General features: G+C 64.7%; 3 protein-coding genes across 3 annotated transcripts in view; all 3 read right to left on the bottom strand.

Moving 5' to 3' along the window:
- Window positions 1–5: 5 nt before the first annotated feature.
- USF1 (upstream transcription factor 1) lies at window positions 6–4409 on the bottom strand (the record flags this gene model as incomplete). Its single annotated transcript, XM_015884264.1, has 11 exons — window positions 4365–4409; window positions 2836–2916; window positions 2529–2578; window positions 2219–2337; window positions 2003–2104; window positions 1726–1918; window positions 1116–1203; window positions 927–985; window positions 697–791; window positions 174–302; window positions 6–89 (listed from the first exon to the last, which is right to left on the bottom strand). Coding segments are annotated over exons 2-11 (927 nt in total), but the record flags the coding sequence as incomplete, so codon positions are not given.
- Window positions 4410–5200: 791 nt separating this feature from the next.
- On the bottom strand, window positions 5201–11981 carry ARHGAP30 (Rho GTPase activating protein 30). Its single transcript, XM_015884263.2, has 12 exons — window positions 11164–11981; window positions 10358–10460; window positions 9850–9994; window positions 9386–9468; window positions 8900–9007; window positions 8687–8814; window positions 8470–8608; window positions 8117–8211; window positions 7907–7984; window positions 6965–7396; window positions 6725–6885; window positions 5201–6340 (listed from the first exon to the last, which is right to left on the bottom strand). Exons 1-12 carry the CDS (start codon window positions 11891–11893, stop codon window positions 5201–5203), a joined length of 3342 nt encoding a protein of 1113 aa, XP_015739749.2. The 5' UTR covers window positions 11894–11981.
- Window positions 11982–13598: 1617 nt separating this feature from the next.
- The window catches only part of NECTIN4 (nectin cell adhesion molecule 4), a 9180-nt gene continuing 6919 nt past the window's right edge, over window positions 13599–15859 (bottom strand). The window contains exons 5-8 of the mRNA XM_015884261.2: window positions 15504–15651; window positions 15030–15108; window positions 14285–14389; window positions 13599–13916 (exon numbers count right to left, since the gene is read on the bottom strand). Of these exons, the coding sequence (XP_015739747.1) occupies window positions 13665–13916; window positions 14285–14389; window positions 15030–15108; window positions 15504–15651 (584 nt within the window). The 3' untranslated portion in view covers window positions 13599–13664. The remainder of the gene's footprint in view (window positions 13917–14284; window positions 14390–15029; window positions 15109–15503; window positions 15652–15859) is intronic.

The raw sequence follows: 15859 nt of genomic DNA on the forward strand, positions 1-15859 counted from the left end.
CAGTGGCTCTCGTTCTTGATGACGATCTCCACGCCGTGCTGGCGGAGCTGCGCCCGCAGCACCAGGTTCTTGTTCTTCAGCTCCTCCACCTGATGGGGTTTGGGGGGGGGGGATGAGGTTGTGGGGCCCATTCTGATCCTGAGCCCCCCCCCTCCCCATCCCGCAGCTCTCACCTGCTGCCGTAAGACCTCGTTGTCCATCTGAAGCTGGTCCAGCCCCTGCAGCTCCTCGGACAGGCGGTGGTTGCTCTGCCGCAGCTCCTGGATGTAGTCGCAGGCTTTGGAGAGGATCCCCCCTTTGCTCTGTGGGTTGAGGGGGGGGACGGGGGGTGAGTGGGGCAGTGGGACACCAGGAAGGGGCAGCAGCCACCGCGCTCCCACATCTCACGTCCCACCCCATGGATCTGGCAAACAAGGGTGGCCCTACGGATGGGGGACCGTGATGGGTGTGGGACCCCATGGCTGGGGGAACCCAATGGAAGCAGAACCCCAATGACACTGGATGCCACAAATGTGGGACCCCCACGATTCAGGATCCCATGGAAAAGGGGACCCCAATGATGGAGGATCCCAACAAATATGGGATCCCATAAACGCTCAACCCCAAAGGATACAGGACCTCATAGACGCGCGACCCTATTCTCCGCCCCACTGACCATCCCAGCCCCACATCCCCTCTGTGCCCCCCGCCCCCTACCTGCCCCGACTTGGTGTTCTCCATGGAGCAGTCAGGGATGATCTTGGAGAGCTGCACGATCCAGTTGTTGATTTTGTCCCTGCGCCGGCGCTCCACTGTGAGCAGAGGGGACAGGGACGTCAGGGCCCTCATAGGGGACAAAGCCAGGCCCCCCCCCAACCCACTGATCCTTCTGGGGGTCTCTGAGCCCCCACCTGCCTGCCCGGGGGGCAGCGACCCCATAACGGTACCTTCGTTGTGCTGCGCCCGACGCTTCTCATCCCGGGTCGCCCGCGGCGCTTCTGCTTTCCTGTGGGGAGAGCAGCAGATTCAGTGCTGACCCCCACACCCTGCCCCATGGATTGGCCCTATGGAAACAGCCGCCCCCCAGGATGCCCCCCATGGCGGGGCTATGGGTAGTACCCATGGCTGGTACTCACGGTGAGTAGGGGTGGGCACGGGGGGCGATGGAGCGCTGCGTCCCACCCTGCAGGACCTCCTGGGGGGACATCATCACGAAGAATTGCCCTGAACAGACCCGGATTGAGCCGTGGGGTCAGACGTGGGGTGCAGTGCCACGTCCCACGGTGCCAGCGGGCCCTGACCCCACCCCACCACTGTCCTGTCCCCATCTGTCTCCATCTTTATCCTCACCCCCATATCGCACCCATCCATCCCCGTCCCCATCTTCATTCTCATATTCTCATCCCCATCTCCATCCCACCCTCATCCCCATCTCCTTGTCCCATCTCCACCCTGATCCCCATCCCAAACCACATCTCCATGTTTCCACCTCAATCTCCATCCACATCCCCAGGTTCCCATGTTCACCTCCATCCCTCTCCAATCCCTTCTTGTCCCAGTTTCTATCCCCACCTTTCTCCCCATCCCAATCTCCATCCCTGTCTCCCTGTCCATCCCTGTCCTCTACCTCCACTCTTACCCCAATCCTTATCCCCACCCCCAGCCCCATCCCAGCCCTCCCCTCCTTCCCCATCCCCACCCCTGTCCGTACCTATTTCTGCCCCCATCCCCCTCCCCATTTCATACCGGTGGGGGTGGGCTGCCCCAGCAGCGCCTCCGAGTTCTGCGTGGTGACGACGGCGGTGGCGGTGGTCCCGGCGCCCGCAGACGTGCTGGTGTCGGCCACGGCCGCGGTGGGGAAATAGGTGTAATGGGTCTCGGTGGCCGTCGCCTCCGTCTCCACCGCATCGTCGCTGGTGAAGGCTCCCTGGATGACGGCCTAAAGGGGACGGGGCAGCGGGTGGCACGTTGGGACGGGACCCCCGGCCCCCACGTCACCCCGGTGCCACCCCCCGGTGCCCACCTGTGTCATGGACTGTGTGGCCGGGTACCCGCTGATGGCGCTGGTGCCTTCCGTCTGCCCGTCCAGCTGCCCGTCCGCCACTTGGATCACCCTGTACATCACCTGCAGGCACAGACCAGGGTCACCCCCACATCCCGGCCCCATTCCCGGTGGTTCCCGATGCCGGGTCCCCACTGTGCCCCCATTGCGCCCCCATTGTGCCCCCCAGCCCCACACCTGCGTGCCGCCGTTCTCTGTGCGGAAGACATATTTGATGTTGGGGTCGGGGAAGGTGGCAGCGGACTGGATGCTGGCGATGGCGACACTGGTGGGATCCTCTCCTGTGGCCACTGCACCTTGGGGACAGCAGGGCAGCGTGGGGCCGGGGGGGTTGTCACCCCACCAGGACCCCCCCGAGGTGGGGAGGGGGCCGCTGTCAGCCCAGCAGGGCACCCCCCCCCCCCGCATCACGAGGCTGGTGTTACCGGGACAAAATGGGTGAGGATGGGGCTCACAAACAGCCGGGACCCCCCCGACCCCCCCTCACCTTCCTGGATTTGCACCGTTCCCTCTTCCGTCTCGGCTGCTTTCTGCTGTCTGCAGGGACACAGGCAGAGCAGTGAGGACGCGTCCTCCCATCCCCATAACCCACCCTGGGGTCACCGAGCCGCCCTGCAGCCCACAGCCCCATAACCAACCCCAAACCAACCCCAGCTGCCCACAGCCCCATAACCAACCCCAAACCAGCCCCAGCTGCCCACAGCCCCATAACCAACCCCAAACCAGCCCCAGCTGCCCACAGCCCCATAACCAACCCCAGACCCCCCCAAGACCCCACGCAATGGGGCACTCACCCCTTCATCGCTCCGCTCGGCCGCGCATCAGAGGCGCTGGCAGACGGTGCTGCAGCACTCAGAGCCCAGCGGGGACTCAGCCTGGATGGGGACGGGAGGTTTGGGGTGTGGGGTTCAGGATATGGGGACAAAGGGCACCAGCTTTGGGGTATGGGGACGTGGGGACACAAGGTTTGGGATACACGGTCCAGGATATGGGGACAGAGGACACGAGGTTTGGGGTATGGGGTTCAGGATACGGGGACAGGTTGTGTGGATGTGATATTTGGGATATGGGGTCACAAGGTTCAGGACATGGGGCTTGGGGTTCAAGATATGGGGATGTAAGGAATGGGGACACGAGGTTTGGGGCATGGGGGTGAGGAAATGGGGACAGGAGTTTGAGGATATGGGGACGGGGAACATGGGGATGGGGACAGGACAAAGGGAAATGGGGACAGGGACATGGGAACATGAGATCTGGGATATGGGGATGTGAGGTTTGGGGTATGGGGAAGCCAGGATTTGGGGATGGGGGGAACAAGAGGATGCGGGGCAGGGACACCGGGAACAGAGAAATGGGAACACAGGATTTGGGACATAATGGGATACAGGGACAGGAGATGTGGGACATGGGGACAGGAGATGTGGGACATGGGGATGGGAGATGTGGGACATGGGGACGGGAGATGTGGGACATGGGGACAGGAGAAACGGGGACACAGCACCAGACCCCCCAGTGCTGACCCCCACCCCCACGGAGGTGACTCGGGGCGGGCAGTGGGTCCCGGGGTGACGCAGCCCCCCCCGTGTGGGGCAGCAGCAGCCGCCCCGTCCCCATCTGTCACCAGGGGGATTTATGGGCATCCCCCGTTTCACTTCTGCACCCCGGGGGGGGCAGCGGCCCTCGGTCCCCAAATGTCCCCATAGGGGCGGGGTCCCCGGAGCTGCAGAGCCCCCATGGGAGCAGGGCGGCCTGGGGGGGGGGGGTTTATCCCCAGAAGTACATGGAAATGGGGGGGGGGCGGCAGCGGCTTCAGCGTCCCTCCCCCTCCATGTCGCCGTCCCCTCCCCCCCCAATTTTGGGTCACTTCAGGCCGAGGCCACCGCGGTGTCACCCCGAGGAAAGGGGGGGGGGGCACAGCCCAATGGAGCCCCCCCCCCATCGCACAACCAAGGATAACCCCCCCCCCCCCCGCAATCGGGCTGAGGTTCCACCCCGGGGGAGAATTTGGGGTGAAAACAAAAAGCGGGGAGACACAAGGTGGGGGGGGGCAAATTTAGCGGGGGAGATGGGACATAAAGGGGGGGGGGGGAATTAAGAGGGGGGGGGAGCACAAAGGGCGAAACAATGGGAGGGGGGAGGGGAAGGGGAAGGGGGAAGGGGCAAGGCCGCGGGGGGTGACAGCGGCGGGCGCACTTGGGGAGGGGGACACAGAGCTGGGGGGGGGAAAAGGGGACGGAGGGGACGGGAGGGGAGGGGCGGCCCCGGGAGGGGGGAGGGAGCCGCCGTGGGGGGCAGCGCGGGGGCGGGCCGCTCCGTCCTTAACCCTGTGCGCGCCTCGGCCGCCTCGGCTGCGCCATGGAGCCGCTCGCACATGGCGCAGCGCGGACGCGCCGCCGCCGCCATGCTGAAGCCGGGGCGGAAGCGGGCCGGCGAAGCCCCGCCCCGAAGCCGCCATCTTGGGGCGGCGGTGTAGAGCGAGCCGCTGAGCGCCGCCATCTTGGAGTTGGGCGCGTGGAACGTTCCCCGCCGCCATCTCAGGGCGGGCGCCATCTTACACGGCGAAGCGCGGCGCTTCCGCGCTCGGCGGCCAATCCTTGGAAGGCGGGCCCAGCGCCGCCCTCTTTGCCCTCCCGCAAGTGACGTGCAGGACCCCCCCCCACACTCAACACAACCACCCCCACGACCCCAATGCGGAGCCCCACGAGGGTCCCCATCCCCACAACCAGAGGGTCCCCATCCCCCCATGGGGGTCCCCATGCCCCCCCTCCCTGAGGCCTCCCCATGAGCCGCCATGTTGTTGTGAAGGAGGGGCGCAGCCATAACCACACTTTATTGCAGCGGAGCCAACACCCACCACCCCAAATCCCCCAAAGCCGCCCCTCCAACAAGCCCCCCGCCCAAATCCCACACCCCCCCCATGTCTCAGTGCTGCCCCGTGGTGCCCTCAGGTCTCTGCTGGGCCCAGGCCGCGCTGTGGGGCAGCCATGCAGCTGTGGGGCGGCCGGCAGCAGCCGCGGCCTCATTGGGGCCTTGTGGAAGGGCAGGGGCTGTGGGGGGGGCTGGGGGGGCGCGGGGGGCAGCTCCCCCCCACAGTAACGTCGGAATGCGGCCGCACTGAGGGACGATCCGGGGGGCAGCGTCCCGTCATGGCGGCGTCCATCAATGGGCGTCCAAGGAGACAGCTGCAGGTGAGCGCCAGCTGGACCTGCCGGCATTCAAGGGGGGGGGGCGGGGGGCTGCAGGGGGGCGGGGGGCATGCGGGGTGGGGCAACGATGGCGAACTGAGGCTTTGGAGACACGGGCACGGAGCGGGCGCTGCTGAACACGCACGGAGCGCGACCGCCAGGCGAACCGGGGCGCTGCCGTCATGGCGGAGCACGGCACCGGGTGGGGGGGTGACGTGCCTGCTGGGGGGGGAAGGGCTGGGAGAAGGGGGTCGGGGGCGGCCCTGGGGGGTGGGGGGGGGGTGAGGGCGGGGTGATGGCGCTCTGGTGGGGGATCAGTGCATTCTTTGATGGCCGCTGGGGTTGGGGGGTCCTCAGGGACCTCAGGGGCTGACACTGGGGTTGGAGGATCCCCTTGGGCCAACATTGGGGTTGGAGGATCCTCTTGGACCATTATTGGGGTTGGAGGATCCCCTTGGACCATCATTGGGGTTGGAGGATCCCCTTGGACCAACATTGGGGTTGGAGGATCCCCTGCTAATGGGGCTGGGGGAGCCTCAGGGACGGCCTCCTGAGGGAGGAGGGGCTCAGTGGGCTCCTGGAGGGGCCCTTCTGGCAATACAGACCCCTCTGAGGGTTGGGGGTCCCCCTCCCCACTCTGCTTTGCTGCTCCATCCTTCCCCTCTTCCCCACCTGGATCCATCACTTCTCCATCCTCACCCTGAAGCCCCAGCTGGGCTCTGCTCCATCCATCGCTCCCTTCCCTGTCACCTCCATCCCCCTCCTCTTTTTCCAGGACCTGTCCCCCCCCCTCTGCTGTGTCCCCATAATGATCCTCCAAGTGCCCCCCGTCCCCCAGATCCGCCTCCTCTGCAGGACACGGCTCTGGTGGTGGGTTCCCATCCTGCGGCTCAGCCCCACGTTCCCCCATGGCCGCGCTGCTGGGGGGGGTCTCGGGGTCAGCTGCCAACGGGCTGAGCTCGTCGTGGGCGCTGAGGAACATGTCGTCGGAGTCAGTGTCCCCCGGGGGCTCCTCGGTGTCGGAGCCGCTGGGCGCCATGTAGAACATGTCCTCGTCCGTGCACTCCTCGATGGACAGGTAGCTGGCGGGCTGCTCCACGGGGGACTCCCCCGGCTGGGTGAGGAAGGGATGGGGGTGATGGCCTCAATGGGGAGCCCCCACCTCCATCCAACTTGGAGGTGCCACAGTGTGCAGCCCCCAGACCCAGAACTGTGGACACATGGAGGTGCCACCCTGTCTCCATCACCAGCTCCCCCCTCCATCCCCAGCTCCCCCCTCCATCCCCACCCCATTCTCTTCACTATCACCCCATCCCCTCTACCCCCCATATCCTCACCCCATCCCCTCCATCTGCATCCCCCCCTCCCCTCTATCCCTATTCCCTCTCCATCTCCGCTCCCACCCCCTCCATCCCCACCCCAACCCCTCCACCACCATCACTGCTCTCTCCATCTCCGCTCCCACCCCCTCCCCGTGTACCACCCCCCCCCAGCTTACATTCATGAACCCACTCTCCATGCCTTCCTCCATGGCCGTGTCCCCATCGCTGTCCCCAATGCCGCCGTGTCCCGTTGCATCTCCATGTTCCATCCACGCGTCCTGGCAGTCCAGGAAGGCGAAGGAGTCTCGCAGCTCCAGGGACAGCCGAGCCTCCTCCTCTGTTAAAGCACAGCACGTTGAGCTGCCGCCCCCCCCCAGCCCTCCCCGCACCGTGGGGTCGCTGCCCCCTCCTCTCACCCTCGTTGTCTTGGGGGGGGTCGGGCTCCTTGGTGCGGTGCCGGGTGGACGGCAGGGACCCCACGGCTCCGTGCTGAGCCAGCGCCGGGCAGTGCTGCCCCCGGGTCAGCCGGGACAGGTTGGAGGTGATGTGCAAAGGGACGGTGACGGAGAAGGGCCCCGAGATATGGACCCCCGCGCACTTCTCCGCCCGGCTGCGGGTCCCCGCCGCCATCACGCGGCCCGGCCGGGGGGTGGTGGGCTCCGACTTGGTGCTGCTCTCGCTCTCGGACTCGGGTCCCCGCGGCTCCTCCGTCAGCTTCTCCTCGGGGGTCTCCTCCAGCACCGGGAACGTCCCGGCTGGGGGCAGGGAGGAGCAGGTGTCGAAGCTGTCGTGGCGCTGCAGGGGCTGCTTCATCACACACGTGGTGCTGAGCCGGGGGGGGTCGTCTGCTGGGAGCATCCCGTCCTCATCTGCCTGCTCTCCATCTCCATCTCCATCTCCATCTCCATCCCATCCCATCCCATCCCATCCCATCCCATCCCATCCCATCCCATCCCATCCCATCCCATCCCATCCCATCCCATCCATCCCATCCACGTCCCATCCTTCATCATCATCCCATACTCCATCCATCCCCATCCATCCCACCCCATCCCATCCTCATCCTTACATCCCATCCCAATCCCACCATCCATCCATCCATTCCCATCGCCATCCATGCTCCATCCCATCCCACCCCATCCATCCCAGCCCACCATCCGCATCCCATCCCATCCATCGCCACCCATCCCATCCCATCCCATCCCATCCCATCTCCATCCTCATCCCAATCCCCATCCCAATCTCATTCTCACCCCCATCCCATCCCATTTTCATCCCCATCCCAATCCCATTCCCAATCCCCCCCCCCCGACCCATTGCTGTTCTCCATGTCCCCATGCCCTCATGCCCCCCCTCACCATCACTGCTGTACGGCACTGAGCTCAGTGAGTCCATGCTCTTGGCTGGGCGCAGGCTCAGCTTCCCACACTTCTCCTCTGTTTTTTGGGGGAACATGAGAGCTGGGGGGGGTCTGTGGGGTGGGGTCTGTGGGGTGGGGTCTGTGGGGGGGGGTCTGTGGGGTGGGGTCTGTGGGGTGCAGGGGGTGTTGGGGGCTGCAGAGCTCCCACCTTTATCCTCCGCCTTCCCCAGTTTGCGCTTGGCGTCGGAGCGGCCCAGATGGAAGATGGATTTCCACTTCTTGGCCTTCAGGGACCCCTTCCTCCTGCGGGGACGGAGCCTGAGCACACGCTTGTGCATCCGTGTGCTTCCATGTGCACACCTGTGCATCTGTGTGCACACCTGTGCTTCCATGTGCACACCTGTACATCCATGCACATGCTTTGCACACCTGTGTGTCTGTGCACTTGGTTGTGTGCTCTCCTGCCCCTCTTTGCACCGCCCTGCCTGCCTGTGTGTGTTCTCCTGCACACCCATGCACACCCATGCACACCCATGCACACCCATGCATGTGTGCACCCACCTGTGCTCGCTGAGCTCGATGATGGTGTGGTAGGGCCGGATGGGGGGCGGCCCATCGCCCTGGCTGAGCGCGGCTGGGACGTTGTAGGGCCCCGAACCATCAATGGGGAACAGCCGGGAGCTCCTCAAAGCCTCAGTGCCTAAAGGGGGCAGGGGGGTCACAGGGACCTGACATTGGGGTCAGGGGGTGTCGGGGGGGTCGGGATTCGGGGCCGTACCGCAGAGAGGCGCGTCCCCAAAGAGCTGCTCCACGTGGGTGAGGATGAACTCCACCACGATGGACTGCACCCGCACCTCCATGAACGCGGCCGTCCCGTTGAATCCCGTCGCCTCGATGTCCCTCGAGCTGCAGCCGGGGGTGACGACTCAACATGGTGCCCCCCCCCCGCCCTGTGAGTCCCCCCATCCCCCCCCCATCCCCCCGTGCTCACCGCAGCAGGTTGGGGGCCCAGACGATGGCCAGGTTGCGTGCGTGCATGTTGGTGGTGCGGCTGTGGGACGCCATGCGCAGCAGGTGCCGCATCAGGAACTCCAGAGTCCTGCAGGAATTGGGGCCGCGTGGGGACACGGGGGGAGCGCGGACCCCTGGGGGGTGACGCTGAACCCGGAGCGGGATGGGAACCCTACGATGGGTCGGGGACCCTCAGGGGGGGCAGAAACCCCTCAGGGTGACATGAACTACAATGGTGGGGCCTATTGTGGTGCATGGGACCCCCATCATGGGTCAGAAACTCTTATGGGACATCAGAAACTCCACAGGAACACAGGGATTCCAATGGACCCCCCTGAGGTGCCAGAAACCCCATAGAGTGCCTGGGACGCCCATGACACTGTGAGGACCCCACTGGGGTGCAGGGGACCCCCATAACCTGCTGGTTGCCAAGGAGCCTCATCAGACATTGGGGTGTCCTGAGTACCTATAGTGGGGGGGGGGCAGCTCCTTCAGCACCTCCTTGATCTTCACCAAGCGAGCCTCCTCCATCTGCGTGGCCACCGCATCCTGGGGGGGGGACAGTGTGACATGGGGACAGTGTGACATGGGGACAGCGTGACATGGGGGTCTCTGGCACCATGGGGACCCCTCTTGGGGCCTGACCTGACATCCCCAGTGTCCCCAGCATCCCCTCATCCCCATGTCCCTGTATCCCCAGTATCCCAGCTGCCCCCAGCATCCTGCCCCATGTCCCCATGTCCCCATATCCCTGGAATCCTCACTGTCCCCGGTGTCTCACGTCTCCCCATCCTCACACCCCCACATCCCACTGCCCCCAATGCCCCCATGTCTCCATGTCCCCCCCCTCCATCAGTGCCCCCTATGCCCCCTCCCCCCAGCAGTGCCCCCCAAGGGGACAGGAGGTGACCCATAGGGGTGGGGTCTCACTGCGAAGCGGTCGTAGAGGCGATAAGTGAGCAGAGGGTTGGGCAGCTCCCTGAAGTACAGCTTGCAGAGTGACCCCACACAGTGGATGTCCTGGAGGTAAACTTCCCGCGTCAGGTCCGGGCTGCGATCCCCATCGAACTCTTGGCTGCAGGGAGGGGATTCGGGGTCAGAGGGGGGGGACAGTGATGGAACTGTGCTGTGGGGTGGGGGGAGGATAAAGGGATGGGGGGAAATTGGGGTGTTGGGGATAGAGGGGCGGGGGGACAGTGGTGACAGAGAGGATGGTTGGGATAAGGTGACATGGGGACGTCTGGAATGCCAGGGATACAGCATGTCCCCTTCTCTTTGCCCCCACTTCCATCTCCATCCCATCTCATCCCATCTCCATCCCATTCCCATTTCTATCTCCACCCCATCCATCCCAGCCTCCATCCCCACCCCATCCCCATCCCACCCAGTCCCAGCCCCATCCCATCTCCCCCCTCTCCCCGCCCCCCGCCCCTCTCACCGCAGCCTCTGGATGTTGGAGGAGACCCCCGACAGCCGGTAGATGCCATCCACCACCCCGTGCTGCTCCACGAACTCAGTGCAGCTCCGCAGCACCTGCGGCACTGCAGGACGGGCACTGCTGGCACCGCAGCCCCACAGAGCCCCCAGCCCCAAATCTGACCCTCCAGCCCCAAATCTGCCCCTCCAGACCCAAATCTGCCTCCCCAGCCCCAAATCTAAACCCCCCCAGCCCCAAATCTGCCCCTCCAGCCCCAAATTCTCCCCTCCACACCCCAGACCCTCTCCCCACTGAGAGTGGGGGGTGACAAGACCGACCAGGTCCCCACTGTGCCCACACCCTGTGGGGCAGCTGGTCCCGGATGGAGACCGATGGGACCTGGGGATGAGGCCACCAGATTCCATAGCTGAGGCCACCATCCACGATCCCGTGGGTGACGCCATGAGATCCTAAGGATGAGGCCACCAAATCTCAGGCTGAGGCCACCGAGACCCCATGGATGAGGCCGTTCAGATCCTCCAGATGAGGCCACCAACAACCCCCCCCCCCTGCCCCCCCCCTGCCCCCCCTGGAGCCGTGGGGTTGTTGTGGGGGGCCGGGTTTCCCTCCATCCACCAGAGGAGCCCCCCAACGTTCCGGGTTCCTCCCTGGGCCGCTCCCCGGCCATTACTCAACGCCGTGATGCAACCACATGGCGCCGTCCTACATCCCCTCCCCACTTCCTCCACAGGGACCGATCCGAGGGGTGACCCCCCATTATAACCCCCCCCATTGCCCCCCATGGCCTCCCCCCTCCCCACAATCACCGTCCTTCCCCGACTGCTGCAGGTGCTCCAGGAGGTCGCAGCCGAACACCTTCTCCTTGGCGCCGCCGCCTTTACGCTTCGCCTTCTGCCGCGCTTTGAGTGCCAACGACATGGGGACGGCGGGGACCCCCGTTGGGTCACCTCCTCCTGCCCATGGCCCCCCACCCCCTTCCTCTCCTCTATGGGGGGGAGGAAGTGCAGCTGCAGCCCCGTGCGCAGCCTGACGCAGCTTCGAGGCCCCGCGCGGCGCTTCCTTCGGGGCGGCTTCCTGCCGCGGCGTCGAGAAACCGCAGGGCTGGGCGCTGCTTCCGTGCTGCACCACTGCCCTGGTGCACAGCTGGGAGCCCTCGTGCAATGAGTGTGAGTCCGTGCTGTCCGTACTGAAGTCCTGCTTTGTGCTCGTGCAAAGCCGCGCGGCCCTGTTGTAAGGTTGTGCATCCCTGTGCGTGGCCGTGCATGGTGGTGCATCCTTCTCCATGGCTGTGATTGGTTGCAAGACCTTCTTTGTGCTTGTGCAAAGCCGTGTGGCCTTGTGCATGGTGGTGCGTGGTTGTGCATCCTCCTCTGTGCTGCCCACAGTCGTGTCCTTTGTGGTCGTGCATCCTTGTGCATGGCTGTGCATCCTTGTGCATGGTTGTGCATCCTTGTTTCTTTGGTAGCACTTGGTTGTGTCCTTGTGTTGGTGCAAAGCCTGAGCCACGATGGTGAGCAGCTGCCCGTTGTTGTGCATCCTTGTGCACAGCTGCACATCCTTGTCTATGGCAGTGCACACTTGTGCATCCTTATCTGTGATTGTGCACAATGGTGCAACCTCACACTCACACTCACACCTGTTTGCACACCCTCACATGCTGCTCTCCTTCCCTTTCACACACTCACCCACTGCACCCCCAGAAGCGCTTTGCACACGCGTGTGCACCAACAGAGCCGTGCCCGCCGCTCCCAGGGGTTTATTTACAGCCGAGCAGCTCAGAACCGAAACGGTGACGGGGAAAAGGGGGAAAAGGGGGCAGGACCCCCGTCCTATACACCTATATACAGCAGCTCTATGTACAGCGCGGGACCCCGGGATGGGGGGGGCTGCAGTGTATCCCGAGTGGGGACCCCACGCTGTGACCGGGGGGTGGCAGTGGGGGGGGGCTGTGGGGTCCCCGTGTTCCCAGCACGGCAGCAGCACGGGGCGGTGCTTGGGGATGGGTGACGTCCTGGTGTCCCCAGTGCTGGGCCCTGCAGCACAACTGGCAGCTGGGACGGGACCCCACAGTTCTGTGACCCCATATGGGGCACTGAGTGTCCCCAAACCTGCACCGAGCAGCAGAGGGGGCGAATGGGGACTGAGTCCTTATGGCACCGCGTGTGTCCCCGGCTCCCCAACCTCACACCAAGCAGAGAGTGACACCAGGGGACAGGAGCCCATCGAGGGGCACTGAGCGTCCCCAGCCCTGATCCAAGCAGCAGAGGTGGCGAATGGGGACACAGCCCCGTCCTGGTGGCACGGCTCATCCCCAGCCCCACAATGAGCAGCAGAGCTGGTATCTGGGGACACAGCCCCATTGCAGTGGTGTGGTACACGTCCCCAGCCCCACACCGAGCAGCAGAGCTGGTATCTGGGGGCAGAGTCCTGATGTACAGCGTGTGTCCCAGGTGTGTATATGGGGACAGGACCCCATCCTGGTGGCGTGGCTCATCCTCAGCCCTGTGCCATGCAGCAGAGCTGGCATCTGGGGACAGGACCCCATCCTGGTGCACAGTGCATGTCCCCAATGCTGTGCCATGCAGCAGAGGTGGCAGCTGGTGGCACAGTGCATGTTCCCAATGCAGTGCCATGCAGCAGAGGTGGCATTTGGGGGCACAGTGCATGTCCCCAATGCAGTGCCATGCAGCAGAGGTGGCACCTGGTGGCACAGTGCATGTCCCCAATGCTGTGCCATGCAGCAGAGGTGGCAGCTGGGGGCAGAGTCCTGGTGCACAGCGTGTCCCCATTGTGGGTCCAAGCAGCAGCTGGTGGCATCTGTGGGACGGAGCCCCATCCCGGTGTCATGGCGTGTCCCCAACCCTGTGCCAGCAGCACGTGGGGCCGGTCCTGGTGCACAGCCCGTGTCCCACAGCTGGTACCAGCACCGAGGGCGGCGTCTGGGGCCAGACCCCATCGTGGTGTGTCCCCATCCTTGTGCCAGCACCGGGGCTGGGTGACACGTGGGGACGGAGCGCACAGCGCGTGTCCCGGACACGGAGCAGGGGGGGACAGGAGCCACGTCCCCACAACACGGTGACGGCCCCAACCTCACAGCACCGGGGTGATGCTGCGGGTGGGAGGCAGCAGCGCAGCAGTAATGCAGCACTGCAGCATTACAGCAATGCAGCACGGCAACAATGCAGCATGGCAGCACTGCAGCACGGCAGCACAGCACTGCAGCAATGCAGCAATGCAGCACTGCTCTGGGGCAGCAGGGAGGGGGCGGTGGTCCATGTCTGTCCCCCCCCCAGCCCCACATCCCTGCTCACACCAGGTGCCCGCGCCCATTGATGTAGATGCCGTTGGTGCTGGGCCGTGCCTGCAGCATGCCGTTCTCCTGCACAAAGTGCGTCATCGCCTGCTTGATGGGGTTGTCCCCACCTTCCTCCTCCTCCTCCTTCACCTCTTTGCCCTCCAGGGACGGGGGCAGCAATGGGGACATGGGCACCTCCGTCTGCGTCTCGATCTCCCGCACCGTGGACAGGGTGGAGTAGCTGCGGCCCTCGGCCTCTTCACTCTGCAGGGACACGGGGCCGCCCCGAGTCACCCCACGTCACCATCACCCCAACCCCAAAGCACAGCCCCATGGGGACCCCAAACTGAACCCGTATGGACACCCCAACCCACACCCATATGGACACCCCAACCCCCCCCATATGGACACCCCAACAACTTCCCTCCATATGAGCCCCCCAGTCTCCATCCCCAAGGACACCCCAATGCTCATTCCCCTTGTGAGTCCCCCAACACACAAGGGTGTGATGCACAAGTGTGCAAGGCACACACACCAGGAAGGGCTGGACACGGGCACTGCGTGTGCTAAAGGCTTTGCACACGTGCAGGGGGCACCGACACAGGGTGGATGTCCCAAGCCCTGGAGCTCACCATGGCAGAGCAGATGCTGGTCCCACGCAGGCTGTCCCCACGCAGGCTGTCCCCACGCAGGCTGCCCTGACGACTCTCCGTGCGCAGCTGCAGCGTCTCCTCCAGCTGCAGAGATGCGCTGTCAGAACCGGGGGGCTCCCACGGACCCCCATGGACCCCCATGGCCCAACACATCAGCCATCCCCACACCCAGCTCCCCACATACTCAGCCCCATGGGCACCCAATGTCCATCCCCGTGGTGCCCTGATCCCCTTCCCATGGCAGCTCAATATCCAGCCCCATGGGAACCCCAGTTCCCCTCCCCATGGGCCCCAATCCCATCTCCACTGCACCCCAATTCCTGTCCCTATAGCACCTTGCTATCCAGCCCCATGGGAACCCCAATTCCCCTCCCCATGGACCCCAATCCCATCTCCACAGCACCCCAATTCCTGTCCCTATAGCACCTTGCTATCCAGCCCCATGGGAACCCCAGTTCCCCTCCCCACGGACCCCAATCCCCATCCCCACGCACCCTAATATCCACCCCATGGCACCCCAACCCCTGGCACCGCAATGCTCAGTACCTGCTGGGTACCCCAATTCCCACCCCAAGGAGACCCCAGTATTCATCACCACGAGGACCCCGATCCCCATCCCCTTTAGTCGCTCTGATTCCCACCCTCATGGCTCCCCAAAGTCCATGTCCCCATAACGCCCATGTCCCCATCATCCCCCCATTGCCCACCCCCAGCCCTGTCCCACCTGTGTGCGTGTGTCGGTGCTGTGACTGGAGTGCAGCCGGCGGATGGAATTCTCCCTCGTGAGCGTCAGCTCCTCCTCGCTATGGGGCCACAGCTCAGTGGGGCTCACCATGGGGTCCATGGGATCCCACCATGGGGTCTTTGGGGTTCATGGGGCCCCACCATGGGGTGCACGGGGTCTATGGTTTCCCACCGTGAGGTACATGGGGTCTATGGGTTCCACTATGGGGTCTGTGGGGGTCCTACCATAGGGTTCATAGGGTCTATGGGGTCCATAGGGCCTATGGGGTCTAACTATGTGTTCCATGGGGTTCTACCACAGTGTCCATGGGGTCTATGAGGTCCCACCATTGGGTCCCACAGTGGGGTCCCACCATGGGATGCATGGGGTCCATGGGTTCCCACCATGGGGTCCCACAGTGGGGTCCCCCCCATCTATCCCACCCCCAGCCCACCCCCCCCGCCCGGCTCTTACTACTTCTCAGAGATTCTCTTGGTCTTGCGCTTGTGGTACAGGGTCATGACGACCACCACGACCACGAGGACGCAGAGCAGCACGGCAGCGATGGCGCCCACCACCACCACCGAGGCCGACACCAGGTCCACCCGCCGAACCTCGTCCTCTGCGGGGACACAGCGCGGCCGTGAGACGGGGATGGGGGGAGAAATGGATGGGGGGAGAAATGGATGGGGACGGCAATGGGGGAGCAGAAAGATGGGGGGCAGGAGGATGGATGGGGGGCGAGATGGAACGGCAGATAGAAGGTGAGCAGATGAAGGGAGGGAGGATGGATGAGAACCTGAATGAGGGGAAGGAGGAGGAGTGGAAGG

Source organism: Coturnix japonica, chromosome 25 (assembly GCF_001577835.2).
Source record: "Coturnix japonica isolate 7356 chromosome 25, Coturnix japonica 2.1, whole genome shotgun sequence".
Classification (NCBI taxonomy): domain Eukaryota; kingdom Metazoa; phylum Chordata; class Aves; order Galliformes; family Phasianidae; genus Coturnix; species Coturnix japonica.

What these genes read in the sequence shown, in the direction of transcription:
- ARHGAP30 (XM_015884263.2), bottom strand. Translation starts at nt 11,893, where the DNA reads ATGCACAACAACGGGCAGCTGCTCACCATCGTGGCTCAGGCTTTGCAC. An exon ending in TCCAACATCCAGAGGCTGCG is followed by an intron (nt 9,995 to 10,357) that starts GTGAGAGGGGCG and finishes CCCTCCCTGCAG; the next exon opens with CCAAGAGTTCGATGGGGATC. An exon ending in TGGGGACGCGCCTCTCTGCG is followed by an intron (nt 8,609 to 8,686) that starts GTACGGCCCCGA and finishes TGCCCCCTTTAG; the next exon opens with GCACTGAGGCTTTGAGGAGC.